Source organism: Salvia miltiorrhiza, chromosome 8 (genome assembly GCF_028751815.1).
Source record: "Salvia miltiorrhiza cultivar Shanhuang (shh) chromosome 8, IMPLAD_Smil_shh, whole genome shotgun sequence".
Taxonomy (NCBI): domain Eukaryota; kingdom Viridiplantae; phylum Streptophyta; class Magnoliopsida; order Lamiales; family Lamiaceae; genus Salvia; species Salvia miltiorrhiza.
This window is the reverse complement of record NC_080394.1, coordinates 11,901,825-11,929,286: the sequence shown is the minus strand read 5'-3', so window position 1 is coordinate 11,929,286 and position 27,462 is coordinate 11,901,825. Positions and strand designations below refer to the sequence as shown.

Sequence of the window (27,462 nt, the reverse complement as noted above, 5' to 3'; positions counted from 1 at the left end):
TCAACTTATGTGAGTAAGATTTTAGAGAAATTCTATATGGATAAATCACATCCACTTAGCACACCTATGGTTGTCCGATCACTAGAAGTAGATAAGGACCCATTTAGACCTAAAGAAGATAATGAGGATATTTTAGGACCAGAAGTTCCTTATTTGAGTGCAATTGGAGCACTACTTTATCTCGCAAATTGCACAAGGCCTGACATAGCATTTGCGGTTAACTTGCTAGCAAGATTCAGTGCTTCTCCTACACGAAGACATTGGAATGGTGTTAAACACATACTCCGTTATCTTCAAGGTACAAAAGATCTTGGTTTGTTCTATCCAAGAAACCAAGACATGACATTGGTAGGCTATGCGGATGCTGGTTATTTATCTGAAATTAGAAAAATCGTTGTACAGCTATTTCTTGGAGATCTGTTAAACAGACTCTAGTTACTACATCCTCAAACCACTCAGAGATTATCGCTTTACATGAGACCGCTAAAGAATGTGCATGGTTAAGATCATTGATACAACATATTCGCGGATCTTGTGGTATTGCAGATGATAAATCTCCCACTGTCCTATATGAGGACAATGCTGCTTGTGTTGCACAAATGGATAGCGGGTACATTAAATGAAATTTAACAAAACATATATTACCTAAATTCTTTTACCCGCATGAGCTCCAGAAGAGCGGCGAAATTAAAATAAATAAAATTCGCTCTTGTGATAATCTGGCAGATTTATTCACAAAATCCCTTCCTACGTCAACTTTTGAAAAACATGTTCATAATATTGGAATGCGTAGGCTTAGTAGATTATTAGTTTGAGGGGGAGCGAATTCATTATGCCTTGAAGGTATATTTTTGTTGTACTTTTTTTTCCTTACTAAGTTTTTCCCATTGGGTTTTCTTAGTTAAGGTTTTTAATGAGGCAACAAATGCAACACAAAGTTATACATATTACATGTACTCTTTTCTTTGACTGTTTTTTCCCACAGGGTTTTTCAGCGAGACATGAACATAATCAAGTAATGTCCAAGGGGGAGTATTGTAAATAATATTATTTATTATATATTGTACATTACTTATTCATATATATATATATATATATATATGATGGAACGGTATGATACGGTTAATGAGAATACTGAATCTGTTTTTCTCTCTTCTTTCTCTCCATCTCTTCACTCACTGAATCTTCCATTCTTTACTTTGGAATTGCTTGCTCAAGGGATATTACAATAAACAGAAATTATTATGAGTCGGAATGAAATTGAAATTCAGTCCAAATGCAAATCTTGTCCAAATGAAATTGAAATCCATGTTAAATTAAACGCTCGCGAGTAGAGGCAGTAGTGGAGCGATAGCATTAGCACTATTTATTCACGAATCTGTGTAAATATAGTAAACTTGGATTTTTAACTTATTTATTTATGTATATATCTATATGTATGCGTCTGCACTCTGCACATATATATACTAACTTGTAGTAATAATCAACGTCTACTTCAACCCAAAAATGCGGCGGATAAACTCTTGCTGAACCACCGCCGTGAAGCAATGTCAGGGTAATTCACCTCCAGATTCTCTTCCTCTTTTTGCGCTCATTAATGTATATTGGTAAACTGATCGCGATTGTGTTGATTGATTCGTATGTGTATTGAATTATTTGGTAATGAATTTCAAAAGTTTTGTAAGAATTCTTAGAGCTAAGCAATGTTTTAAAAGCGGTTCGGCAGAATCCCGTTCCTCATGCGCCGTTTATCCCCCTCCCCCCTGAACGTGCGCCTCTGTCTCGCCGAGGAGTGCGCCTCTACACTTTGTCAAATTTATGAATTTTCTTACCTAATTGAGTATGTATGGGCTGCGAAAATTCATGGGCTTCATGAAATTTAGCCCTAAATTGAATGGGGTTTTACAATTTAGGAGTAATTAGTATTTTAATTAGAGAAAAAAGTTATAAAAATTAAAAAAAACCTAGGATTCTCTACACTCACGCACGCACGCACCCACCCAAGCTCTCCATCTCCTCCTCTCCTGTCTCTCCATCTCAGTTGAGGAGCAGACAGCCGGCAACAACAGAACAAAGCATATAGCAGCAGTTAAGATTTTAAAGATTTATTAGTAGCTAAGATAGCAGAACAAAGACTTTCGAGTTTAATAGCAGAACTTATTAGTAGTTAAGATAGCAGAACAAAGCTGAGAGCAGCAGTTAAGATTTTCGACTTTAATTCAAGATTTAAAAAACTTATTAGTAGTTAAGAACTTTTGTGTTTTGGAATAATTGTTATGTTTTTAAGTGTTTTGGAATATTTGCTATGTTTTTATGGATTTTATGATATTAGGTATAATTTATATGTGTTTATGAATTCCGTTTTTTCCCTCCGCCTCACCCTGTTTCGAAACTTACGCCTCGTGAGGCAGACGAAAAACGTTTCGCCTCACAAAACGTACTTTAAAACATTGGAGCTAAGCACTGAATTGGAATTCATATGTTGCATGTCTCAATTTCATTTCAGCATAAGCTTTTGTTGCCGTTGTGTCGATTCCAATTTCGAGTCAGCTATATAAATTATAATTAAGATGGTTGCTTGTGCGTGGGAAGTTTCTTTTTGTATATATCAATGGGAAATGTTGCTCCATTGCATGCCCAAGTATGGGATTTGAATGGATCTCCGATTTTGTCAAACGCTGTTGTTTCCAAGTGCAGGAGAATTCTTGACCTCAACACAATATATAACTTTCAAGCATTAGGTGAGTCACAAGATGGATGAAAGCGGACGAGAGAACAGAAGACATAGAATGGATTACCACAAAGTGCCACAGGTAATATATAAATCAGCAGTCTCTATTTGGATACACTACTAGCCAATAAATTTGTTAGTCATTATTCTCAAACTGATGCATCGGTTGAACTTAATTTCCGACTAGTTTCTTTGTTTCAATACGATTGCAGTGGAATGTGATGCCCCAGTACCAGATTAAGGAACCAAATGCTTTCCAAATGAATGCCAAGCTCGTGATGCTCTGCAATGAAAGGGATGATGCAATAAGAGAGCGGGACAGAGCACTTACTGAGAAGAAGTTGGCATTGGATGAAAGAGACGCTGCTATGAAGCAACTAGACGCAGCAATCATGGAGCGGGATGATGCCCTAAGAGAACGCGACAATGCAATTGCTGCCCTCCAATTTCACGAGAGCACAGTGAATCCTCTGTTGAGCGGTGGTGTGCGTGGATCAAAGCGCACAAACCATCATCCCAACAGCATGCAATCCGAGGATTGCATACATGATCACGATGCACTTCCAGTATCCCATGTCCCACATGAAGCTCCTCTTTCGAAGAAAGGGACGAGGTCCAAAACTAACAAGGATGCTCAGACGAGGTCTGGTAGATCGCCAAAGAAAGTGAAGAAGATAGGGGAGGATCTGAATAGATCCAAGGCTGAATGGGATGCTCAGGATCTTAGTTCCATGAGTCAGATAATGTTTGATGAATCGAGCATGCCAGTTCCCGTTTGCTCGTGCACTGGAGTTCCCCGGCAGTGCTACAAGTGGGGTAACGGGGGATGGCAATCCTCGTGCTGCACCACCTCCCTCTCGTTATACCCTCTACCCCAAATGCCAAACAAGAGGCATGCACGAATGGGAGGCCGGAAAATGAGTGGGAGCGTCTTCAGCAGATTGCTTACGAGACTGGCGGCAGTCGGCCAAGATTTGTCAATTCCTGTTGATCTGAAAGAGTACTGGGCTAAACATGGAACCAATCGCTACATTACCATCAAGTAACTGTGTATCATCTTCTTTGTTTCGGATGAATTAAGTAGGCCTTAAATTGGTCGATCAAGGTATATTTGGCTCTGCACTTTGTAATATATGGATTAGATTCCTTGATGGGATCTTGATGTTGTAATCTTTCAGTTTGAGCAGCAGTTTTCATCCTCATGTGCTACTGCTATCTGTTAGTATTTATGTTTTCTTATGAATCATCATTTCATAGCTCTGCATGTGCTTCTCAAATTCAAAAGCATCATATGGGTCCATATATTAGTATAAACGAAAAGTATTTAACTTTTGTAGTATTATTTTTATTTTTATTTTTTTTGATAAATTACGTAAGTAAATAAAGAAATTCAAATGTTCGAAGGATCTCAGATCCTGGCATTAATCTTCTATGATTAGCCAATACACGTACACATTAATTTTGTATTATTCAACAAGGGTGGTGTAATCAATTCAATAAAATAACAGTATGTTTTAAAAAAATTCCTTTCATTATTACTTAAAATATTTAGTTACTGTCATTGTTGTCTCTCATGTTGTTGGTGAAACGAGATTAGCATGATATATGCTAGGATATGGAAAAATAATTAAATACATGTATGATATTATGCAAAGGATAATGTTTAAGAAAATCTATTAGTCTATTTATTTGACTTACCAGTTAACTACATAGTCAAGCGAATCTAACGATAATAATCGATCATGACATGGTTTGCTATTTTTCTTGTTATATTAGAATTGGAAAATCAATGGAAATGAACTGAGTTTAAAGTTAATCATCAATATATAGGATATTTGGTTGAGATTATAATTAGTTGTTTAGGAGCTTATATAAGCTCTTGAATTATTTGATAAAATAATTAAACTTCTAAATAGTTTATAAGTTGTAAAAATAAACTTCAACTTAATTATAGTTTTCCAAACAAAATAAGTTTTCTCAATCTCAACTTATTTTTTCATAATCTTATAAGCAATAATCATTTTACAAAAATAATCCTAACTACTATAATTTGCTATTGCTATCATATACTCTTCCAATTTCATCTATTTTTAATTTTCTCTTTCTAACTATGCTTTTCTCTCTCTTTCTAACTATGAATTTTTCATTCTAAAAACTCAAATATCCAAATACTTTAATAACTTATAAGCTCTTGAAACCTTAATTCCGTCTTATAAATTGTTAAAGTTTATAAATTTTCTAAAATTAGCTCAAATATTAGTCAAATATCCTCCAAAACAAAAGGAAGAGTGATATTCTTTAAACAAAATATTAATGAGAAGCGATTATGATATATAGGATATTAAACAACATATTAATTCACCCAAATTATTTTACACGAGTAGCGATTATGATATATTGAATACTTTTACAAAATATTAATGAGATGCTCAGCTCCTAAACAAAATATTAATTCACCCAAATTATTTTACACGAGTAGCGATTATGATATATTGAATATTTTTGTCACAATCTGAAAAATATATTCTTCTACTCAAAATAACCAAAAATACCCCTCAGTCACGTTCAACATGCTGCATGCATAACACAAAATGACAAAATTTAAACAAATTTTTCTTTAATATTCACCTAAATTAAAGTATCTAAAAACTACTTCATATGTTTTAAAATTTGTGACTAAATACTCTCTTAACGATCTTAAAGTGACAAACTATTAAAGCACGTCGTTGACATAAAATCATCATCAAGGAAATGTATGGACATATATATATACACTATTCAAAGACTTGGATATATATAAAAACTAAAGCTAAAAATAAAACTAATTCGAACGTAATTCAGTGAGGAAGCAATTCAAATATCTGCGCAATAGTGAAGCATGCAGTTTGAAGTTGATATCACGCGGATAACGCAATACTGAAATCTAAAACACAGATAACAGATTTGAGATCACGGAAATATATATGCACATACACAGATATACACTATTATTCAAAGACTGCATATAAAAATTTAAAGCATACGATAAAAATAAAATGAACGCAATTCAGTGAAGAAGCAATTCGAAGCGCCGAATATCTGCTAACAGTGAATTAAGCATGCAATTTGAAGTTGATATCACGCTGATCAAGCAATACTGGAATACTAAGTAAAGAAACAGTAATTCATCATCATATCGTCAACATTATTAATAGATCTGAGATCAGCATGCGACATATCTAGATAGATCTATGAAGCTCACCGCAGTCGGCGATCACCACCGTCTTCGAGGTCCGGCCTCCGCGGCTAGTGTCGCGAGAGCCATACTTCTCGATCTGCTTGACGACGTCCCATCCCCCAAGAACCTGCCCAAACACGACCTGCTTCCCGTCGAGCCACTCCGCCTCCGCCAAGCAGATGTAGAACTGCGAGCCGTTCGTGTCCGGACCAGCGCACGCCATGGACAGCACCCCCTGTTCGCTGTGCTTCTTCTCGAAGTTCTCGTCGGCGAACTTCACGCCGTAGATCGATTCGCCACCCGTGCCGTCGCCGGCGGTGAAGTCGCCGCCATGGAGAAAGAGGTCGGGGACCACGCGGTGGAAGGTTGAGCCTTTGTAGTGGAGCGGCTTGCCGCATGTTCCGATGCCTTTCTCGCCGGTGCAGAGCGCGCGGAAGTTCTCCGCTGTCCTCGGAACGATGTCGGCGTAGAGCTCCATCACGATCCGGCCGATCGGTTTCCGGTCGACGGTTATGTCGAAGAAAACATAAGGGTTGTTTACCATTTTTCTGGAGGAGTGTTAGTTTTAGCTGAGTGGTGGTGGTTGAAGTTTTTAGTTTTGAATGATCGCGGGAAGGAAATACGGTTACGCGTCTCTATTTATAATCACTTGAGCGGAGCTTCCCATGTGGAAGGGGATGGGTGATCCTCACCGTTGATTTTTTTTTTTTTTTTTTTAAATGTGATATATGGTTTATAAAAATATTGTGAGGTAAATGTCTATACTTTACAATAATAATCAACAATTTTATACAAATATTTTTCATGGAAAAAACAGATGTAGAGAATATATATTAATTATAAGTAGTGTATAGTTAATTAAAGTGCATTTTATTGCTGGGTTTTATATTTCAGTTTCATTTACTGAAAATATCCTATATGTTTTCCACTTCATTAATTACATTAATTTTGAAAAAAAATTATGTTGTAGGAGTATTATATGTTATCCAATAAATTTAATAAACGACTTTTATCATATTATTGTTTAAAATGTATCTAAATGATCGCCAAATAATTAACAAAACTCAGAAAATGTAGTACAAATTAAGTTTCTATTTTTCTGATCCCCATTCAATATAATCGATTTACCTACATATGCAGGAAAAGATCAATTTAATTAGGTGTTGTTTCTAGTCACTTGTCTGTTTTTACAACATTCGTGTATCAAATTTCACATTGCCTTTTGTAGCGTGTTAAATATAGAATTGTATATGAACATAGCTATATGTAAATTATTTTGACTAAAAAAAGTTTGTCTAAAGTTCAATTCGATAGTAATGAGCTAAGCTTGTGTCTGATTTTGATCTCAATAATTTTATCAAGTCGAGGTCAAATCTGATAGCACTCATCAGTATGTAAGCTCGCGAACATGTTTGAATTTCATTTGTTCACAAACCTTCAATCGAGCAAATTCACAAACCTTAAATGAGTCAAGTTCGAGCTCAAATAACATATTGATTAAAAGAGTACATTTTGAACATTTTTCAAGTTTTTCATGAATTTTTAATGAGTTTGAGCTTGAACGTTTATATGAATATTCGACGAGCCGAGCTCAAGCTCGAATTTAGCATGCGCATTACCTAGTATTACACAAGCCGAGCTTTATAAAACAAAATAAAAATTCGAGTCAAGCTCGAGCCCAACTCAAACATCCAAATATTTAAATGAATTGAGCTCAAGCTTGCTAGTAGCTCGCTTCAACTTCTTTAGAACTCTAGTATTATATTTAAACAAGCATAAAATTTCTCAACCATCTTATCCCCGCCTTTTATCTATTAATTATATAAAAGAAAACATATTGAACTTATCATATTCATTCCCACTATGTGGCATCCCTTTCATTCGTTATTTTTAGTTATTTTAAATTTTTTATTCCACTCTATCTAAAAGAAATTTTCAATTCCGCATTGAATTCATAATGAACTTTAATTCATCAATTCATAATCTAAATAAAGGCTCTATCTCAGTTCATACATTATGTTCATCATCATTCTCACATTGACATTTTATATATTAAACTTATAATATAAATTTCAAATAAATAGTTTCCCACATTATTTTTAAGGTAAATACTCCATCCGTCCCACTAAAAGTGACTTGTATTTCATTTTGGGCCGTCCCACTATAAGTAGCATATTTCCATAAATAAAAAATTTTAACCCTTCAAAAAGTGTAGGCCTCACCACTTTTAATCAATTTACACATTTTTCTTAATTCTCGTGCCGAAAACTTTTGAGCCACTTATAGTGGGATGGAAAGAGTATAATATTAAACCTCAAACTATACCCACTTTATAAAAAAGATCCCAAACTATAAGAATTTTTTTAAAATCACAAACTATTAGGTTTACATTAAAAGTATCCTACGTCTATTTTCTAATTCCCTGAATTGTGACGTGGCTCGTTAGAAATCATATGTTATATATATATATATATATATATATATATATATATATATATATAGGGTGTGGTTCTAGAGAGAACTACATTATTTGTGAGAACGGGAGAACCATCAAATCTAATGCATCCACTGTTAAAATTAATGCACTAAAAAAATTAAAAAAAAATGCTCCCTTCAGGATTCGAACCCAGGATCTGCATTCATCCAACAAGATGATGCATCCACCGTAGATCTTGATGATCGAATGACTGAAAATGGTTCTCCGGTCTTTTTTTATTTATGGTTCTTTCTTGAACCTCTCCCTATATATATATATATATATATATATATATATATATATATATCATTTTTAAATTTCACGTTGGATTAGTGAGAACAATCGTGTTTATTCCTTTTACTAAACAAATTTAAATTCTTTTAATTAACAAAATCCTAAATGAACAAAAGTCCCCAAACTCTCATGTTAGGAGAAAGCTTTAAAAAAACTTCAAAGATTTTTCATGGTCGATCCCAGACGCCCAATAATTTTATAACAAACTATATAGTTTAGGTTTTAATCCAATAATTTCACTATTCAAATATATATACTTCGATGTAAATTTGGATGTGGAGAAATATAAGGACCACCTAACAAATGTAGATTGTATGAGTACCATTAATATGTACCCAGTCATTTGCGTATTTTTTTTTTTTTGTAATACTCTCGGTATTCATAAAAAGTAGTATATAATATTAAATTTGTGTTGGAAATATGAATTTAAGACCATGGCTGAAAATTATTATTTAATTAAATATTTATTATTTAATTAAAATAATTATTGGATGTTAATCTACGTCTCAAGTAGATGAACGTAGTATACGTGATGTCTCAAAATCGATTTCCGGTGACACTACAAAATTCGCGAAAAATAGCTACGAAAATTTCCGTAGCTAAAAACATTAATTCCGTAGCTAAACAGCTTTAACTACGGATCGGAAACGGAAATCGTCCGATGGTATATCGCTCGTCGCTAAATTTTTAGCTACGGAAATTCGATCCCTCGCTAACGTTAGCTACGGATTTAGCTACGGAAATTCCCTCGCTCGAGTGTGTCGCCGTAAACGTCGGCTAATGTTCAGCAACGGATTTAGCTACGGAAAATCCGTAGCTAAATGGCTACGGAAAAATCCGTAGCGAGTCCAACAATAGACCGGCGACAGGAGTTTCTTCACCAGCTATTTGGATTTAGCTACGGAAAAATCCGTAGCTAAGTTGCTAAAATTTTGTATTTTTTATTTTAATTTTTGTTTATCTAGATACAACCTGTTATATATTCGATTTCCAGCAAAACTAGGAACAATTACTATTATTTCAATATCCAACACACATACTCATTATCCCAAAATAGTCAATATCAAAGTCATAAACAAAAATAGTCATAAACCAAGATAGTTTAGAAATCACATATAAGTATCTCAAAACCAAACACCTAGAAATAGTAGTCATAAACCAAAAAAATAGTTTAGAAATCACATCTCTAACAAGTACTTCAAAACCAAACACCTAAAGATAGTCGATATAAAAATCAAAACACATGTATGATCATGGAACATGTGATGGTGGATTTGGATGGCTAGTGGCGCTACTTGATTGCCCTTGCAACTGCTTGATAATCTCCATTGCAACTTTGACCTGTTCTTCTAATCGAGATGTCCTTTCTCGCTCCGCTTGAAGCTGCTCCTCTACATCTCCTAGGCGAGTGGCATACTGCTCTTTGTCGATGTCGGGCATAGATGAAAGCTATTATTGCTTCAAGACTTCAAATCCTAGATGGCAGAAATCTAATTAAAATACTCAACACAAATGAACATATCCACAAAATGCAGCAAAGAATATCAATTCCAACAATATTTAAAAATCAATGTCAGATAGTTCTTCTATCTTCTTAAACATCACCAAAAATCACTTTTCTTAATCACTTGGGAATTCCTATCCATAAATTGCAAAGGTCACATGATCTGCATCTCATTTTAAGGCTGCCAATAAAAATAATAATAATAATAATAATCCACCAATCATTCAAGTGGGGAACCTCTTGTCCAAAACTGCAGTTCTTCAAACAAAGCATGCAGTTAGCTAACACTCTGTTTTAATTTATCTTTTTCTGATTGATAAATAAGTAAAGGAGAAAGGCATGCAAGAATTCCGGGAAATCATGATGTAACCTGAAGAGAATAACACAAAGCGATGTTCAGCTAGGTTTCTGCACCAACACCATCTCCTCAGATTTCCAGAATGTAGAAAATGATAATTCTATTCAATGATGGCAAAATTTGGAAGTGAATTAGCACAACTGATGGATCCAAGGCTGAATGGGATGCTCAGGATCTTGGTTCCATGAACCAGATCATGTTTGATGAATCAAGCATGCCAGTTCCCGTTTGCTCGTGCACTGGAGTTCCCCGGCAGTGTTACAAGTGGGGTAACGGGGGTTGGCAATCTTCTTGTTGCACCACCTCCCTGTCATTATACCCTCTACCCCAAATGCCAAACAAGAGGCATGCACGGATGGGAGGCCGGAAAATGAGTGGGAGCGTCTTCAGCAGATTACTTACGAGACTGGCAGCAGCCGGGCAAGATTTGTCAATTCCTGTTGATCTGAAAGAGTACTGGGCTAAACATGGAACAAATCGCTACATTACCATCAAGTAACTCCATGTCAATGTTGTTTGTTCTGGATGAATTAAGCAGGCCTTAAATTGGTCTAGTTTATATTTCATTTCTTGAGGGCAGTTGGTTGTGCACTCTGTAATATAGTGATTAGATTGCAGATGGGGTTTTTAATGTTGTAATCTTGCAGTTCGAGAAGCAGTTTTCATCCTCATTGAGTACTGCTATCTGTTATTTGTGTTGTCACATGAATCATCATTTCAAAGCTTACATCGAAAACTGCCCACAAGGGTGGTCGTATTGAGGTTGTATATGGAGGAATTTTATTTGTTGAGTTCATTATTCAGCTAGCTCAACCCATGAAAAGGATAAAAATAGTATAAATATGAACATTAACGTATAGAATCATACACGATACAGGGTAACATTACAGCCTCTCTCTGATGGTGATGGATAATTACGAACAAGCATTCCACAATTCTAACAAAGTCGACAAACAGAGGCCATGTCTCATTGTTCACATGCAACCACAACATAATTGAATACCTATAAGCACCAGTTCCTTGATATCTCCTCCATGGCTACCTCAGGACAACCGCAGCATTTCTGAGAGCCAAGTACCGTTGGACATAGTCGTTTGGGAGAGATCTAATCATCTTGAATACTTCCGCATTGGCATACCGAAGCTTGGTTCTTGGATCAACATAAGGTGCCTGCATAAGATACACAGTTTTAAACTAGAATCAGTACTTCATAATGTATCACAGAGCACAGATCATGGAATTGCATCAATTTTCTTTTCTCAACATTCAGCAAGATGAGCAAAGGATCCACAAACCTAGCTTGTTGTGTTCAAATAATCATATGTAATTAGGGAAGTGAGCCTTGATTAACAAGGTATACAGAAAACAGAAGAAGTAGATAAACAAAAAAAAATAAGAAAAGGTGAACTGCATCATTTCCTAATTGGGAGATGTTATGGGCATTGACAGGCACTGAATGAAAATTTGAAGTTGGGTAAAACTGAGATCGTAATACAAATACTATCGGAAACAGAAGTCCCTTGAAGGAGATAACCTAAAACTCAGTAGTAGTTATCCAATTTTTTCATAAGAAAACTCTACTATTTTTGTTTGTAGTTCACTTCGAACAGTGGAAGGACACAAAATCCCAATATACAGGTGTAACTGGGGATGTCCAAATATGTGATTCTGTCAAGCGACAATTGTAATTATTTTAACACAGAAATGTATTTCTTGTTTCATTATAGAAAACAGGGATGGATCTGGGAATTTATCTTGTACGGGCTAGAAAAGGTGTTCTCAAATAATTGCTCAGGCTGAAAAAAAAAAAAAAGTTACATTTGGGCTAAGGAGTGAAACCCAAACAGATATATATATGCGTGTGTGAGTGTGAGTGTGTGTGTGTGTGACTTGCCGAAGATTAACATGGACTGGAACATCACTGAACTCTCCCCCCACTCCAATCTATTCCTGATAGAGACATGTCAATATGAAGCAAGAAACATACTAGAAATATTACCTCATATCCAGTTATATCACAGATTCTTCTACATGGATGCATAGATGGTGGTGTTTCAATGTTAACATCTGCAAATAACAGCAACAACCAACAAGTACATAATTAATCATTCCCTCTAAAAAAGTACATTAACCATAAATAGTAAGAAAAGCACTACATAGTGATTCTTGCAATTCTTTGTCTAACATATGTAACATAATACTGAGAGTAGACCATAAAATGGTTCCTAAATGAAAATTCAAGTTTCTAGCAGGGTACATATCAAACTGCAACTCAAGGAGTATGTCAGCATGGAAAATACTTTCTCCAAAAACAATGCCATTTATGCTAAGCTACTAGAGAACACTGAATCACTAATATAAACTAACAAGACTTTTTCCACATCCTTCTTGACCTACTTTAAATAGAGTAGCAGATAGCAGCAAAACTTGGGATTCATTTCAATCTTTGATATATAGTCTGGAAGCACTATTAATGACTTATCTAACCGAAATTCAGACACTCCATCTCTTAAGGGAGTAAAGATGATTCAAACACAAAACTACCATCTCGCAATAGGAAAGCAGAAACTCACAATTTGGTTCCTCAGGAGGATAATTCTGGTAATTCTCAGCCGGAATGATCTGCTTGAGATGTTTCCACCTGACTCTGGCTTGTCCTTTTGGATACTTATCATACGTCTGAATCTTCTTAAACCTCATGTGAGTAGGCAACACCATTTCTGCGTCGACCACTTCAGGCTCCATATCTACTACCAGATAACTCTGGACCCAAAATTATACCAAGCGTGAGAATACACTTCAAAGACTGGTAATCAGCTGTTGGCACACAAAGAAACGATAAAAACGGAGACTTGGTTGCACGCCTATTCCACAATTATGCAAAAGATCACATGAATTCTCCATTACCATTATTGAATTGGCATAACAAAATTCACTAAGTAAATGCATCAATTTCATTTTTTTAGTCCAAAATAAAACCTAAGCAACAGGCCGAAAACTCGCATACTCTAATACGGCTCGAATTCTGGATAATCTATAACTAGATTTGCGCGAATTTGGGTAGTACAGGAATTATTGACGCATCCGGACAGCCATAACTATGATTCCAGCACCCGGAACTAAGAAAGCCGATTATATAACGAATGAATCCCAAATGCTACTGAAATTTGAAGAATTTAAACGAACCTTGAGGCGGCAGAGATACCGGTCTTCGTAGAGAAGTGCTTTAACTAGCGTCGGCCCGGGATTTAGGCACGGCGGCGCTCCGGTGATAGATTATAGACATGTCTAGAACGATGAAGATCATTCAAACAAAAGGGAATTTGGCCCATCCTAGAATGGGCCCAGTATAATTTAAACTGTTCTTAACTGTAAATGAGCTCAAAAATAAAAAATGAGGGAATTTACTAATTTAGTACCGTGATATTATTATTGTTATGATATTTATTTTTTTAAGGGAAGCCAAATAATGAGGATGAACATAATTTTTTGTATTAATTTACAATCTGCATAATTGAACACTCACGCAAACTATATGCCTCCTAAGAAAATAAATGCCAATTTTGAATCAAATGTATTAGAATTGTAATTATGGTGATTCTTTCACATTCACGTGCTACACTTGATGAAATTAAGCAGCTGCAGAGTGTGGACTATAGTGTACGATGTACAGGAAATTCTGAATTATTAAAAAAATAAATCACTCTATTGAGGCTATTTATGTTTCTGCTGAAAATTCAAGACGAAAACAAACGTGATGAATTTAGGATAATGTTTTTTTTTCTGTATGGAGCTTGTTACAGTGCTATATATAAAGTTACTGGTTACTCCTATTTACTATGTGTAAGATAAATACTAACAAACACTAAATAAAGATATGTATATGTAGCATTGGCGCATTATTTTTAGTTAGTGAATGCTTAACACGTTAGTGAATGATAACTGAGCATTTGGTTTGTTTTAGGAGATTCCATTATTTGATTGTTTGAAAAACATATTGTGTTCTCATTTGGAGACCACGAATTTAATGAAATGCAATTAATATTTTTAAAACATATGCAAATGGCCAGATGGGCCTTGTTGAAGACAAAATCACATTAGCAGCCACCACGTTGGGAGGCGGCTTAACTCCTCCATTGTTTCGAGTAGACACATGGTATTTATTAGTTTAATTTTATCTACTTATTTAGTTTAATTACAAATTGTTGTATTATAACCATGATGACATGTATCCGGACATAGACCATATACATAGGGGGTGGTTGGCCCATGACCATGAGGTGGCCGCCTCAGGACTCCCCCACAAAAATAAGCCCGCCAAATGTAAAATGATTCCCTCCATCGTAATATCGGTGTCATCTCTTTAATTCATCAATTTATTATGGAAAAGCGTGAATGATAAAAAAATTTCCCTTTAAATACTTATTTTCGTTTCTCTCATTTTTTATAAAAAAAAGAATTTTATCATTTCCCATTCATTCTTTTCACTTTAATGAGAAATAATATTATCCATTTGTTTTTAGCGTGATAATATTATCCTTATTTGAAATGAAAAAAATGAATGAGAAATGTTGAAATCTTCGTTTTGTAGAAATTAGGAAAAAGAAACAAGACATTTAAAGGGCAAATATTTTGTTATCTCTCATTTTTCCATGATAAATTTATCAACTAAGGAAAACACACTCTTATTGTCATTTTTGTTGTTTTAATCCATACACAACATATTTGTCACTTTCATTTATAACAATAAGAACTACATACTTCACTCACAATAATAGTGGGATGTAAACCTCACTCGCAAAATACCTACTATTATCAACTACTACCTACAGCTTTCTTACATCCCGTGGCGTCCACAAAGTGGCAATGATATTGTGGACACAAGGAGCTTTATTTAGTGTCAAGGGTGTGAAATGTCTATTGAAAATAGTGAAAAAATTAACAGTTGTCCATTCAATATTATTTTAATAAATTATAGTCAATTTTTATTATTTCGGACATAATTATTCCCGTTATTTTCTCTTGTACGTACAAACTATCTCAGAGGCTTATTTTCTTTGTTTCTTACTCTCTCTCAAATCTTAAATCTTCGATCAGTTGTTCTCTCTCTCTCTCCGACGACCTCTTCTTTGTACGTTGTCGTCAATATCATTTTCTCCATAGATCTATGAGTTTTAGATCTACGAGAGTTATGAGATGCAAATTCTAATCTAAGAAAATCTGAAACGAAATTATACGAATGAACAAATTTGTATCATATGTTCCAAGATCCGTCGTGTCAGCCAAATTTATCGCACATATGCGCGGCACAAATGGTACGAAATATGTCATTTGCATCATTCATACCAAGTGTACTGACAAATACTTTTGGGGTGGTGCCGAAATCAATCTTCAACCTTCCCTATAATGCATGCCCAGAACTATAATTCATTGCCGCAGCTCGATGGTATATGTTTCAAATTAGTATGGATTTAGTTATGGCATATAGTTAGATTTGCGAGATTTATTTATATTATGTTATTTTGTAAGATTTGTACTTCTATTTGTAGTTGAATTTGTTGTAAAATGAAGAAGGTGAATAAAATATTATTCCGAATTTGTGTTATCTCAAATTTTGTGTTATTTTTTTGTAGATTTGTATCATTCGTTCCAAGATATGTCGCGATAGCTCTTGAGAGGAATGATACGAATATGTCATTTCATACCACTCGTCCAAGAGTTGTCGTGCCAAGTGTTGACATGAATGGTACGAAATAATTTATTCACACCATTCGTGCCAAGGTCTGGCGCGTAAGTGTTGGCATGAATAGATTATTTCATATCATTTGTCTCAAGGTCTGTCACGCCAGCAGTTAGCATGAATGGTGTGAAATGGCCTGTTTTTAAAACCAAATTTTATATATATGGAACTATCAGAACAAAAAATAAAAGTATATGGATAATAATGCGTTTTGCCTATTATTTAGTTGCACTTGTTCTTGCATGTAATCTTATATTTCATTCGTCCCGAAAAGTGCGCACATTTCTTTTCGGCACGTGTTTTAAGGATGTTAGTTGAGCATGTTGTGAGTGGAAAAAAAGACTCACATTATTTATAGTATTGTGAGTGGAGAAAAAATCCGTAATTGGTATTTATTGCAAATAATTTGAGATATTAAAGTTAAAAAATAAATAATAATATAAAAAAAACATTACATATTTTCGAAAGACGGGTAAAAATATCAAAGTGTACACCCTTTTTTATGGAACGAGGAAGTATATGGTACAAATGTCAAGTATTAAGATATTGTTCTAATTGTAAATTTTACTTATGATAACTTATGATCAATGTATTTTTATTGGAAATATTACCTATATGGCTATATTTTAGATTTTAGTTACTCAACATGAGCAAACTCTTAGTTACAATTATACAACAATAGACTATCATCATTGTAGGGGTTTAGAATCTAATTAAATCATAAAATTTTCCTAACAATTATTTATCGTATCACAATAAATTATTAGTTGACTTGACCAAAGTAATGATTAATCTCAATCAAATAAAAAAATTCTCCCATTTATTTTGAATATTAATTTGATTAACGTTTTTCAAACGAGTTAAAATTATATATTTGTCACATAAATATAATTTTATTGCTATATTCAATATACAAAATATGAGAATATAAATTGAATTACTCAACACTATAGAATATAAATTTAATAACCAAAAATAGTACATTTAAAATGTATATAATAAAAGAGCAATTTAACGAATGATAGTATTTTATTTATTTATTTAAAATTATTAGTGTTTGCATTCAAAATTTTATATCACCGCGTTAATTGATATTTTTATGTGAAATTTTTATCATATTTAATCTTTATTATTTATACATTTATTATTAATATTTATTTTAAATTGTTCGAATTTTTATTGAGACATATAACCAATTAAGGTAATAAACTACATTTAATTATTTATATTTTATAAATTTAAATGAGTTGAAGGTAATATTATAAATTGGTTTGAAACAATAATGAGTAGTAAAATAAATTTTTATTGATGAATTTCAAATAGTTAAGGGATGTGAGTTAATAGATTTGAAATGAGTTTCATTAATCATATAATAGCATCCAAATTTATCCTTTCATTTTTGTTTTTATCTTTTAAATTGTTATTTATATTATTTGCTATAGTACTATATTTAATTTTGTAGATTTTTATAAATTTTAAATCAATTCGACAAATTTAACATGTATTACTATATGAGTTTGACTAAAATGAGTAGTAAAAGTCACTTACTAATTGAGATTGGGACGAATAAAAGTGTGTCTATAAGCTATAAACGAGGAGCTCAAACAGTTGAACTTTGTAATTAATATACGAGTTTGAGATGTGAACTAATAGTAAATTTATATATACATATATATTTTTTATTATTTTGAGAATGATTATATATTATTTTGAAAATGACTATGCTGTATAGCGAAGAATCATACTGAAAATTAAAAATATGATTTATAATAAATGATTCTTTTTGTTAGTGTATGTTTAATAATTTTGCTAAGGGTGAATATTGTTAACTAGTAATTCATGTCGACGAACTACTCTATGAACTAGTTGAAACTAAAAATATTACTTGCATATAATTAGCTAAAACTATAATCCTTTTTATCTGGCAAATTAAAATAAATATATTCAAAAGCTTATTTGATGGCAGAGCTTATGAGCAGGCAGCTAATGATTAAAAGGTAACTATATCAATATATTCCGCTTCAAAAAAAAAAACTATATCAATATATTCTAAGATCGGATTTCGATAAATGGAGTGGTTTTAAAGAGTTACGATTAAAAAAGAAGGTAAAAAAAATATAAAAACAGAAAACAGAAATTATTATGAGTCGGAATGAAATTGAAATTCAGTCCAAATGCAAATCTTGTCCAAATGAAATTGAAATCCATGTTAAATTCAACGCGTCTCGCGAGTAGAGGCAGTAGTGGAGCGATAGCATTAGCACTATTTATTCACGAATCTGTGTAAATATAGTAAACTTGGATTTTTAACTTATTTATTTATGTATATCTATATGTATGCGTCTGCACTCTGCACATATATATACTAACTTGTAATAATCAACGTCTACTTCAACCCAAAAATGCGGCGGATAAACTCTTGCTGAACCACCGCCGTGAAGCAATGTCAGGGTAATTCACCTCCAGATTCTCTTCCTCTTTTTGCGCTCATTAATGTATATTGGTAAACTGATCGCGATTGTGTTGATTAATTCGTATGTGTATTGAATTATTTGGTTGCTGATGAGATCATTGAGATGGATATATTGTTTTTTTGAATTTGATTAGGTTTTGCGATCTCAGCTTCGATCCATAAAGTGTATGATTAAGTAAAAGGTAGTTTGAACTTGAAGAAATGGGAGGTGATAATGAGGAAGATAATGGTGAGACTATGCAGAGACTCCAGTCATCATTTGGAACTTCATCATCTTCGCTTCATACACAGCACCACTCTTTTCAACTGAATCAATCAAGTATACCTCAACTACACATGCCGCAATTTCGCGGTCAGATTCGGCAACCGTCGCCTAATTTGTGCGGGGAAAACGGTGGAAAAAGGGTGGGCATTCCGCCGTCTCATCCACAAATTCCTCCAATCTCGCCTTATTCGCAGATCCCCTTTAACCGCGCTGGAAATCAGCAGAATTTTGTTACTAGTCCAGGGCCATCGCATGCTCGATCTTTGTCACAGCCGGCTTTTTTTGCCGTTGATTCGCTGCCGCCGCTAGTCCCTTCCCCATATAGAGAATCGACTCCCGACCAGGTTTCGACTGATGTAGCTATGGAGGAGAGGGGGGGTGGGGGTGGATCTCATTCCATGTTGCCGCCCTCACCTTTTACAAGGGGAACTATGTCTAGAGTTGGAGAGAGTCTCCCTCCTCGTAAGGCGCATAGAAGGTCCAATAGTGATATCCCGTTTGGATTTTCGAGCATTTTACAGTCGTCGCCTCCGCTTATACCTTTGAGGAGTCCTGGTGCTGTTGATAGGCTAGGATCTGCAAGAGAGAATTCAGGAGCCCAGCCAGTGCAATTGGTTAAGAAAGAGTCGAGTTGGGAGAAAGTAGAGGAGAGTGCAGAAGGGATGGGGGAGAGAAAATATGAAGGTGAAGTTGTGGATGATTTGTTCTCTGCTTATATGAATTTGGACAATATTGATGCCTTCAACTCATCTGAGACGGATGACAAGCTGGGAAATGAGAACCGAGACGATTTGGACAGTAGAGCCAGTGGAACAAAGACAAATGGAGGTGATAGCAGTGATAACGAAGCAACTAGTAGTGTGAATGAAAGTGTGAGCAGTGCTCAGAAACCGAGAGTGTCTACATTGACTGAGAGGAGGGAAGGGATTAAAAGGAATGCTGGGGAAGATATTGCTCCAACCACTCGACATTATAGAAGTGTCTCTATGGATAGTTTTATGGGAAATATGAATTTTGATGAGTCGCCCAAAATGCCTCCATCTCCTGGAACAAACCAACTCTCACCCACCAATTCACTTGATGCCAATACAAATGCTTTCAGCTTGGAGTTTGGTAATGGGGAATTCAGTGGTGCTGAACTTAAGAAGATAATGACAAATGAGAAACTTGCCGAGATAGCCTCAAGTGATCCCAAGCGTGCAAAAAGGTAACATTGGCTTCTTCCAGACCGCCTTAGCTGTATGCTTGTGGTATTCTTGTATGAACTTGTAACGTGTGTGAATGTTATATTCTTGTTAAGTACATATGCATTATTGTAGGATCTTAGCTAATCGTCAGTCTGCTGCTCGGTCAAAAGAGCGTAAGATGAAATACATTGTGGAGTTGGAACACAAGGTCCAGACATTACAGACCGAAGCTACTACATTGTCTGCCCAACTTACTATGCTTCACGTAAGAGCATGTTGAGTTTTGAATGGTTGATAGTTGTAGAGTGTTCGCTTTCATCATTACTAATTGTTTTGTTTGCATTCAGCGAGACTCTACTGGACTTAGTAGCCAAAACAATGAGCTGAAGTTTCGGTTGCAGGCCATGGAACAACAGGCTCAACTGCGAGATGGTATGGTTCTCTATTCAATGCTTTAGTTGTCTTCACCCTATTCCATTGCATAACAGAATAAAATATGGTGTTCGAATGCAAAAGGTAATGCTTACCACATCCACAGGTTGGAGAACTGTTTTCTAGGGTAACATACTTGAGTAATTGAGTTAGCTGGCCTTCTTCTCGTCCAACTCTTGTTGGCTGCCTGAAAGCCGTCTAGGGCTCTCCAAAGCTGTCAGCAATGGCCACCTGATCATTGCAAATATGTTTCCTAGTTTTTTATTGCGGTGCTTTATTACTTACTATAGTAAATTGTTGTATCAATAAAATAATCACAATTATCATGAGAAAAATGGCCTATGCAATAGCAGTTTTCTCATCTTCTGACATGTGATTGAAATTTTTCCTCAGCTCTGAAATTGAGTATGTTATGGGGTATGTTATATATCAATAAAACTTGAGTTTCATTATAGTCTAACATTATAGATGTGCATTCCATTTTGACGAACTGATAAATATTGATTTTGTGTAATCACTCAAGTGTGTTTGAGAAGTTTGTGCTGTTTGCTTATTTTTTTCTTACATTTGTATGCTGATTTTGATGTTTTACCTGAAACTAAGTTAGTTATTTGTCTATCATTGTGCTTGCTTGGATGAATTTTACTCAAGTTTTGAATGCATTGCTGGATCACAGTAAAATTTTGGTAGTCTCTTTTTGTGGTTTGCCCTTCGGCTGGATGAAACCTTATGAAAAGCGTCATCTCATTACACTGCATGTTGGTATTGTGATACTGTGTAGAAACATGTTGGTCACACTTTACTGTGCACTGCATTTTGGTTATTGTATGCAAACTAATCTTAGTACAGTTAAACATATCCAGAGTCTTGTTTGTAGCCCCACAACTGTCACTTATATAGTTATATTTGATCCGGAGCATGGCTTTAAGTTATATCATTATCATCTGTTTCCTTCTTTACCCTAACATGAATCATCTTGTGTCAGCACTGAATGAGGCATTGACGGCAGAGGTGCAACGTCTGAAGTTTGCAACGGCTGAATTAAGTGGTGACCCCTCGAAGTTTCAGCAGTTCTCGGTCAACCCTCAGATGTTTCAGTTACGACAGCAACAGGCCACCCAAATGAACATGCATCAATTGCAACAGCAAAGGCAACAACAACCACAGCAACACCAAGTGAATGGCAATAACAACGCCAAAGATGAGACAGAGCAATAGGCGGCCTTTGAGGTGTGCAGATTACGAGGTTGTCTCTCCTCATCTTTATCTGCTTTTACGGAGTTTAATTCATTCATTAGTTTTGCACCTACAACATACGTTGAGGTCAGCAGTTTGGAACCTGTTCTACAAGACTTGCATCTTCATACCTGTCCGTTTAAATTAGGTTCAAGAATACGAGCTCTAGGAAAACTATTGCGCCTAGCAAACAAGTCCTGGATTGCAATAATTTTCACCAGTCACCTTCATATCTTCTCATCTCGAGTTACATTTCATCACTGTATATAAGAAACATGCTTGTCCTGAACAAATTAGGTCAACCTCTATTTATCATCCGTCGACATTGTGCTATGACGTTCTATTCTTGTAATATTTTGGAGTAATTTATTTTTTTGACCCGGAATATTAGGGTTTTCTTTATTGATCTTTGGAACATGTATTTTTGTCGGATTGAGCGTGAGATGTTTTAAATAGTTGTTTTTCTGTTCACTTTTTTTTGCTTTTAGAGACTATTTTGTTTGTATTATACGCTCTAAAAACTTTTAAAGATGTCTTCTAGTTCTAGGAATTGCAAAATAAAAGTTTGAGGACTCAATGCAATCAAAGTTGAAATTAAAGTTGAAATTTGAAACGGAATTGGAGTATTTGTTGATTTTTTATAGGAGTGCCGATCATTAAACGCTATACTAGAGGATTAATTGTACTGTAATTAACAAGTTTGGCGCTCTTTTCTGATGGCATGTATCTCGTTTATCCTCAAATGAGGTGATTTTGTAGGTTGAATTGCTGTGTAAGGGTTCCAGTATCCCTTGTACTCGTTTTATCAATAAATTTTTTTACTTTTCCAAAAAGAAAACATTTTGACAATGTAATATTCTAAGACGTCAGTGATGATAGTGTAATTTAATATGCATTCCTATTCTTACATATGTTTGTTTTTTATTGAATCCATGAAATATTTAGTTATGGAAACCTTCACACATTCCTGTAACGGTTAAATAATTTTTTTGAAGCTGCTTTATTGATAGTGTGATTGGATCGTCTCTAACGTCAAATGACTAGATTAACTTTTTACACTTGTGATTTGTCATTTCATTGATTAGCATTACAGTAATGTCCTAATGTACATGTCATCAATGAGCACCTTATGTGTTCAACAGCAAATAATTGCGAATGAGGAAGCATTCCATTATATATGTAGGTCTGTTCCACTATAAATGATTCAAAACTTTTCGGCACGATAATTAAGAAGAATGTGTAAACTGATTAAAAATGATAGGACCTACACTTTTTTAAGGGTTAAATTTTTTCATTTATAGAAACAATCACTTATAATGGGACGACCCAAAATTGAATACATGTCACTTTTAATGGGACGGAGGGAGTATTATGGAAATACATTTTAAAAGAAATGCTTTAAAATCTAAAGTGCCAAATCCACTGTGTGGAGAGTGAATTTGGAGAAAAAATTGTTCTAACCATCGTTCTTCCGTGGATCTTTGCTTGATAAACGTTAAACAAATTCATTATAATTCGTGTTTGGGAGCATGCATGGTTGCTTTTTAGATCCAAAAATAATGTATCGAACTATGAAACTTTATTAACAACTAATACACAAAATATAAATATCAAGTCAGGATGGCCGAGTGGTCTAAGGCGCCAGACTCAAGTTCTGGTCCTCTTACGAGGGCGTGGGTTCAAATCCCACTTCTGACATTTCATTTTATTTTTTGGAGTATATATTTGAGGTTAAGTTCTCTTAATTATTTCTTATTTTTGGAGAACATTTTTTGGAGTATATATTTGAGGTTAAGTTCTCTTAATTATTTCTTATTTTTGGAGAATATATTTAAGTTTAGGTTGGAGTATATATTTGAGGTTAAGTTCTCTTAATTATTTCTTATTTTTGGAGAACATTTTTTGGAGTATATATTTGAGGTTAAGTTCTCTTAATTATTTCTTATTTTTGGAGAATATATTTAAGTTTAGGTAGTTCTTTTAGTTAATTTCTTAGATAAGCATGAATTAAATCTAGTAACACACACATATATATACACACATTTTTGGAGTATATATTTGAGTTAAAGTTCTCTTAATTATTTCTTATTTTTGGAGAATATAGTTCTCTTAATTATTTCTTATTTTTGGAGAACATTTTTTGGAGTATATATTTGAGGTTAAGTTCTCTTAATTATTTCTTATTTTTGGAGAATATATTTAAGTTTAGGTAGTTCTTTTAGTTAATTTCTTAGATAAGCATGAATTAAATCTAGTAACACACACACACATATATATACACACATTTTTGGAGTATATATTTGAGTTAAAGTTCTCTTAATTATTTCTTATTTTTGGAGAATATATTTGAGTTTAAGTAGTTCTTTTAGTTATTTTCTTCGATATAAGCATGAATTAAATCTAATAACACACACACACACACACACACACACACACACATATATATATATATATATATTATTTAGCAATAGCTCGCTCGATCACTATGAAAAAATTATTATTTATCAAATTTAATATTAGTCTACAACACTATTTAAATGGAAAATTTCTTTGTGAATAACTTTTTTTTCAACCCGTGAAACAATATGATCTTGTGAAAGTCCCTCATCTATCTTAAATAGATACGTAGCTATAGAAAGTATGAATGTAGTATTTTCTTTCTTCTTCAAATTTATAAATGGCTATGTGTTACTTTCTATTTAGAATTTGAAGCTCCTTTTTGTTTTATTTTTTTTATTTTATAGAGAGGTATACATGTTCTTTGTTCTTAATTGTTTAAATTTGTGGGCTAAAGAGAATAATTTAATTGGGGAGTACACGATAGAATAATACATTTGCATACATATTTTAAATAAGATGTTATCAAGAAAGGAGAAAATTAAAGCATTAAAATAACCAAGTTGTTTATTTTATAGTCCAATTTAATAGCCCAGTAATAATAAAAATATACTCTTCCGTCCACAAAAAATAATCGTAGAAATGAACCATACAAATTTTAATAAAAATAGTTAATATATTATTAAGTGGAGAAAATGTCACATTTAAAAAGTAAGTAGTGTTAATAATGATAATTAATTATATTGTGGGTGGAGAAAAGGACACGCCAAGTGATAGAAAGTTTTCAAAAATGAAAAAAAAAGACTAATTTTTTTGAACATCCCAAAATGACAGAAATTGACTATTTTTTATGGACGAATGGAGTAACATTTTAAAAATCCCTAATCTTTTATCATTTCTGCGTCGCGCCTTCTTCTTCTCTTCTGTTTCTTCTTCTTTCTGTCTTCTGCTTCATCTCATAATTTAACATCGTCTCCTCTAATTCTTATAATCTTTAGGCTTCAAGTTTCCATTTTATCTCTCAAACAGAATTCGAAAAGAAATTGATTGTAGATTCAAGAAAATGTGTCCTCTTCTTCTTTTACTAAGTTCTCTTCTATTCAAGTTTCACCTTTTACCTCAATTAAGAAGAAGAAGAAGAAGGAAAAAAAAAGGCAGATTGACTTCATTCATTTATTTTCTATGGTGAAAATGTTGGATGAACATCAATTGACAACGTGCTCTTTTGGTTTTGACTGAAGTTTTTCAAAAATTGCTATTGTTTTCTCAATGTTTCTCTATTAGAATAAATCTCTCAGAAATTGTGTGCTGCTGTTTGAAAATAGTCGGCTGAAATCTCTATGCTGTTTCTTTCTCTTCTCACAAATTGTTCTTGTTTTGTGTTGATGTTGAAATCAGTTAGAAAGACACATGTTTGTTTAAACCTCTTAAATTGAGAATTAAAATTTGCGAAAGAAAATGTCAAAAAAATTCGGAAAAAATTATCCGTTAAAAACCGTGTTTTCATATATTATCCTATCTGTATACGAAAAGTATGATACTTTTGATATCCACAAAAACTATAGCATTTTTTAATTTTAAGACATGACCCCACCTTCTTTTCTTATCTTTTATTTTTTTTTACAAATGCTCTTTATTTATTAAAAATACATCATTAATTCAATCTCAACCACTTATTTCAAATTTTGATGGGACTCTTTTTTTTTTTTTGATGGGACTCTTTATACACTGCATAAAAGTCCTCACTCATTTTTTGTTTAAAATTCGTGCAAAAAATGATCCTTAATTCAATCTAGGCTATATATCAAAGTATGGCTTTTTGGTGGAAAAAGAGAATAAGAGCATCCGCAATGAGCTTACTTGATAGCCTACTTGATAGTGGGTTGTGTTATTAAGTAGGTAGTGCTGCATTGGGGTTACTTGATAGCCTACTTGATAACATTAGTTTTGATTTTTATGTTTTTCCTTTAAATTTAATTGCTCAAATTTAAATAACACAATTTATTTCAAATTTAAATTACATTAATTATAAAATCCTAAATATTACATAAAACTTAAATAAAATAAAAACAATTCCTAAAAATTAACTACTCTGGCCCTAGAGGTCCGAAACGTGCCCAAAGGTGCTTCACCAAATCATTTCGGAGCTGAGCATGTAGATGTCTATCTCGGAGAAGTGTATCCCTTCGCACATATTCCTCGAAGGACACCGGTGTTTGTCCAGCACTCTCCGTCGAAGCACTGCTAGACGCCCCATCATCATCTCTCCAGTTGGCAGCCGCTTCACCTTTGTGCTCCACAATCATGTTGTGGAGAATGATGCAACACAACATGATGTCATTCAGGTGCTCTACGTACCAATTGCGCGCCGGACTTCGAATTATTCCCCACTGAGCTTGAAGGACCCTGAAGGCGCGTTCGACATCCTTCCGTGCCGATTCTTGCATCTTCTTGAACCTTGCCTCCTTCGGATTGGTTGCCATTGATGGACTCTTGACGAAGTAACGCCACTCCGGATATATGCCGTCAGACAAATAGTAGCCCATCCGGTATTCGCGCTGGTTGGCATGAAAGACCACCGGCGCCGCAGTTCCTCCTAACACGTCGGAGAAGAGAGGCGACTAATTCAGCACATTGATGTCGTTGTTTGAACCAGCAACGCCGAAGAAGGCGTGTCAAATCTACAAATCGAAAGATGCAACGGCCTCCAATATCAAGGTGGGCTCTCCCTGATCCCCGCGTGTGTAGGCGCCGTGCCACGCCTTTGGGCAGTTCTTCCACGCCCAATGCATGCAGTCTAAGCTCCCGAGCATCCCGGGAAAACCATGTCGCGCCTCGTGCATATGAAGTAGGCGTTGCACGTCAGTTGGCGTTGGACGGCGCAGGTAATAGGCTCCAAAAGCCCGTATGACCGCCTTGCAGAACTTCTTGAGGCATACACGCCCGGTTGAGTCCGCCACTTTGAGATACTCATCGAAAATATCCGCACTAACCCAGGTGGCTAATTGGCGGATAGCCAACGTGCATTTCTGTAAAGGAGAAAGAGAATCTCGACCGAGTGCATCAGTGCTCATATGGAAGAAAATATCTTCACCTTGAACAACCTCGACGATGCGCAAGAACAGCTCCTTCTGCATGCGAAAACGACGCCGGAAAAAAATAGGGTCGTACGTTGGATTGTCGATGAAGTAGTCTTGCATGAGACGTACATG

The 27,462-nt window shown here is 34.6% G+C and overlaps 5 protein-coding genes and 1 non-coding gene across 9 annotated transcripts; 4 read left to right on the top strand and 2 right to left on the bottom strand.

The window, feature by feature from the left end:
• The first annotated feature begins 1,412 nt into the window (after positions 1-1,412).
• On the top strand, positions 1,413-3,991 carry LOC131001025 (protein BASIC PENTACYSTEINE4-like). Of its 3 annotated transcripts, none has more exons than XM_057927191.1 (3): positions 1,413-1,555; positions 2,693-2,813; positions 2,919-3,991. In XM_057927191.1, the coding sequence occupies exons 2-3, from the start codon at positions 2,758-2,760 to the stop codon at positions 3,775-3,777; spliced, it is 915 nt and encodes a 304-aa protein (XP_057783174.1). In that variant the 5' UTR covers positions 1,413-1,555; positions 2,693-2,757; the 3' UTR covers positions 3,778-3,991. The 3 variants fall into 3 exon arrangements, with proteins under 3 accessions (XP_057783174.1, XP_057783173.1, XP_057783175.1); XM_057927190.1 differs by having other exon boundaries at positions 1,414-1,555; positions 2,698-2,813; XM_057927192.1 differs by having other exon boundaries at positions 1,530-1,555; positions 2,698-2,813; positions 2,944-3,991.
• On the top strand, positions 1,438-22,384 carry LOC131001023 (bZIP transcription factor 29). Of its 2 annotated transcripts, none has more exons than XM_057927189.1 (5): positions 1,438-1,555; positions 18,928-20,265; positions 20,378-20,510; positions 20,593-20,677; positions 21,663-22,384. In XM_057927189.1, exons 2-5 carry the CDS (start codon positions 18,995-18,997, stop codon positions 21,893-21,895), a joined length of 1,722 nt encoding a protein of 573 aa, XP_057783172.1. In that variant the 5' UTR covers positions 1,438-1,555; positions 18,928-18,994; the 3' UTR covers positions 21,896-22,384. The 2 variants fall into 2 exon arrangements, with proteins under 2 accessions (XP_057783172.1, XP_057783171.1); XM_057927188.1 differs by lacking the exon at positions 1,438-1,555 and adding an exon at positions 18,555-18,771.
• Positions 5,757-6,570, bottom strand: LOC131001026 (peptidyl-prolyl cis-trans isomerase 1-like). The gene has a single exon (XM_057927194.1). The coding sequence runs from the start codon at positions 6,490-6,492 to the stop codon at positions 5,950-5,952; it is 543 nt and encodes a 180-aa protein (XP_057783177.1). The 5' UTR covers positions 6,493-6,570; the 3' UTR covers positions 5,757-5,949.
• Positions 10,765-11,079, top strand: LOC130998079 (protein BASIC PENTACYSTEINE4-like). The gene has a single exon (XM_057923513.1). The coding sequence runs from the start codon at positions 10,765-10,767 to the stop codon at positions 11,077-11,079; it is 315 nt and encodes a 104-aa protein (XP_057779496.1).
• LOC131001027 (protein EIN6 ENHANCER-like) lies at positions 11,398-13,964 on the bottom strand. The gene is made up of 4 exons (XM_057927195.1): positions 13,767-13,964; positions 13,154-13,343; positions 12,580-12,647; positions 11,398-11,750 (listed from the first exon to the last, which is right to left on the bottom strand). Exons 2-4 carry the CDS (start codon positions 13,323-13,325, stop codon positions 11,619-11,621), a joined length of 372 nt encoding a protein of 123 aa, XP_057783178.1. The 5' UTR covers positions 13,326-13,343; positions 13,767-13,964; the 3' UTR covers positions 11,398-11,618.
• Positions 22,385-23,527: 1,143 nt separating the features above from the next.
• TRNAL-CAA (transfer RNA leucine (anticodon CAA)) lies at positions 23,528-23,611 on the top strand. The gene has a single exon. It is a non-coding gene; the product is annotated as a tRNA-Leu (tRNA).
• Positions 23,612-27,462: the final 3,851 nt, after the last annotated feature.

Coding starts and splice junctions, on each gene's coding strand:
- LOC131001025 (XM_057927191.1), top strand. CDS start 2,758: ATGAAAGCGGACGAGAGAACAGAAGACATAGAATGGATTACCACAAAG. Junction 2,814..2,918: donor ATTACCACAAAGTGCCACAG/GTAATATATAAA, acceptor ATTTCCGACTAG/TTTCTTTGTTTCAATACGAT.
- LOC131001026 (XM_057927194.1), bottom strand. CDS start 6,492: ATGGTAAACAACCCTTATGTTTTCTTCGACATAACCGTCGACCGGAAA.
- LOC130998079 (XM_057923513.1), top strand. CDS start 10,765: ATGAACCAGATCATGTTTGATGAATCAAGCATGCCAGTTCCCGTTTGC.
- LOC131001027 (XM_057927195.1), bottom strand. CDS start 13,325: ATGGAGCCTGAAGTGGTCGACGCAGAAATGGTGTTGCCTACTCACATG. Junction 12,648..13,153: donor TCCTCCTGAGGAACCAAATT/GTGAGTTTCTGC, acceptor TGTTATTTGCAG/ATGTTAACATTGAAACACCA. Junction 11,751..12,579: donor GTGATATAACTGGATATGAG/GTAATATTTCTA, acceptor TATCTTATGCAG/GCACCTTATGTTGATCCAAG.
- LOC131001023 (XM_057927189.1), top strand. CDS start 18,995: ATGGGAGGTGATAATGAGGAAGATAATGGTGAGACTATGCAGAGACTC. Junction 20,266..20,377: donor GATCCCAAGCGTGCAAAAAG/GTAACATTGGCT, acceptor GCATTATTGTAG/GATCTTAGCTAATCGTCAGT. Junction 20,511..20,592: donor CCCAACTTACTATGCTTCAC/GTAAGAGCATGT, acceptor GTTTGCATTCAG/CGAGACTCTACTGGACTTAG.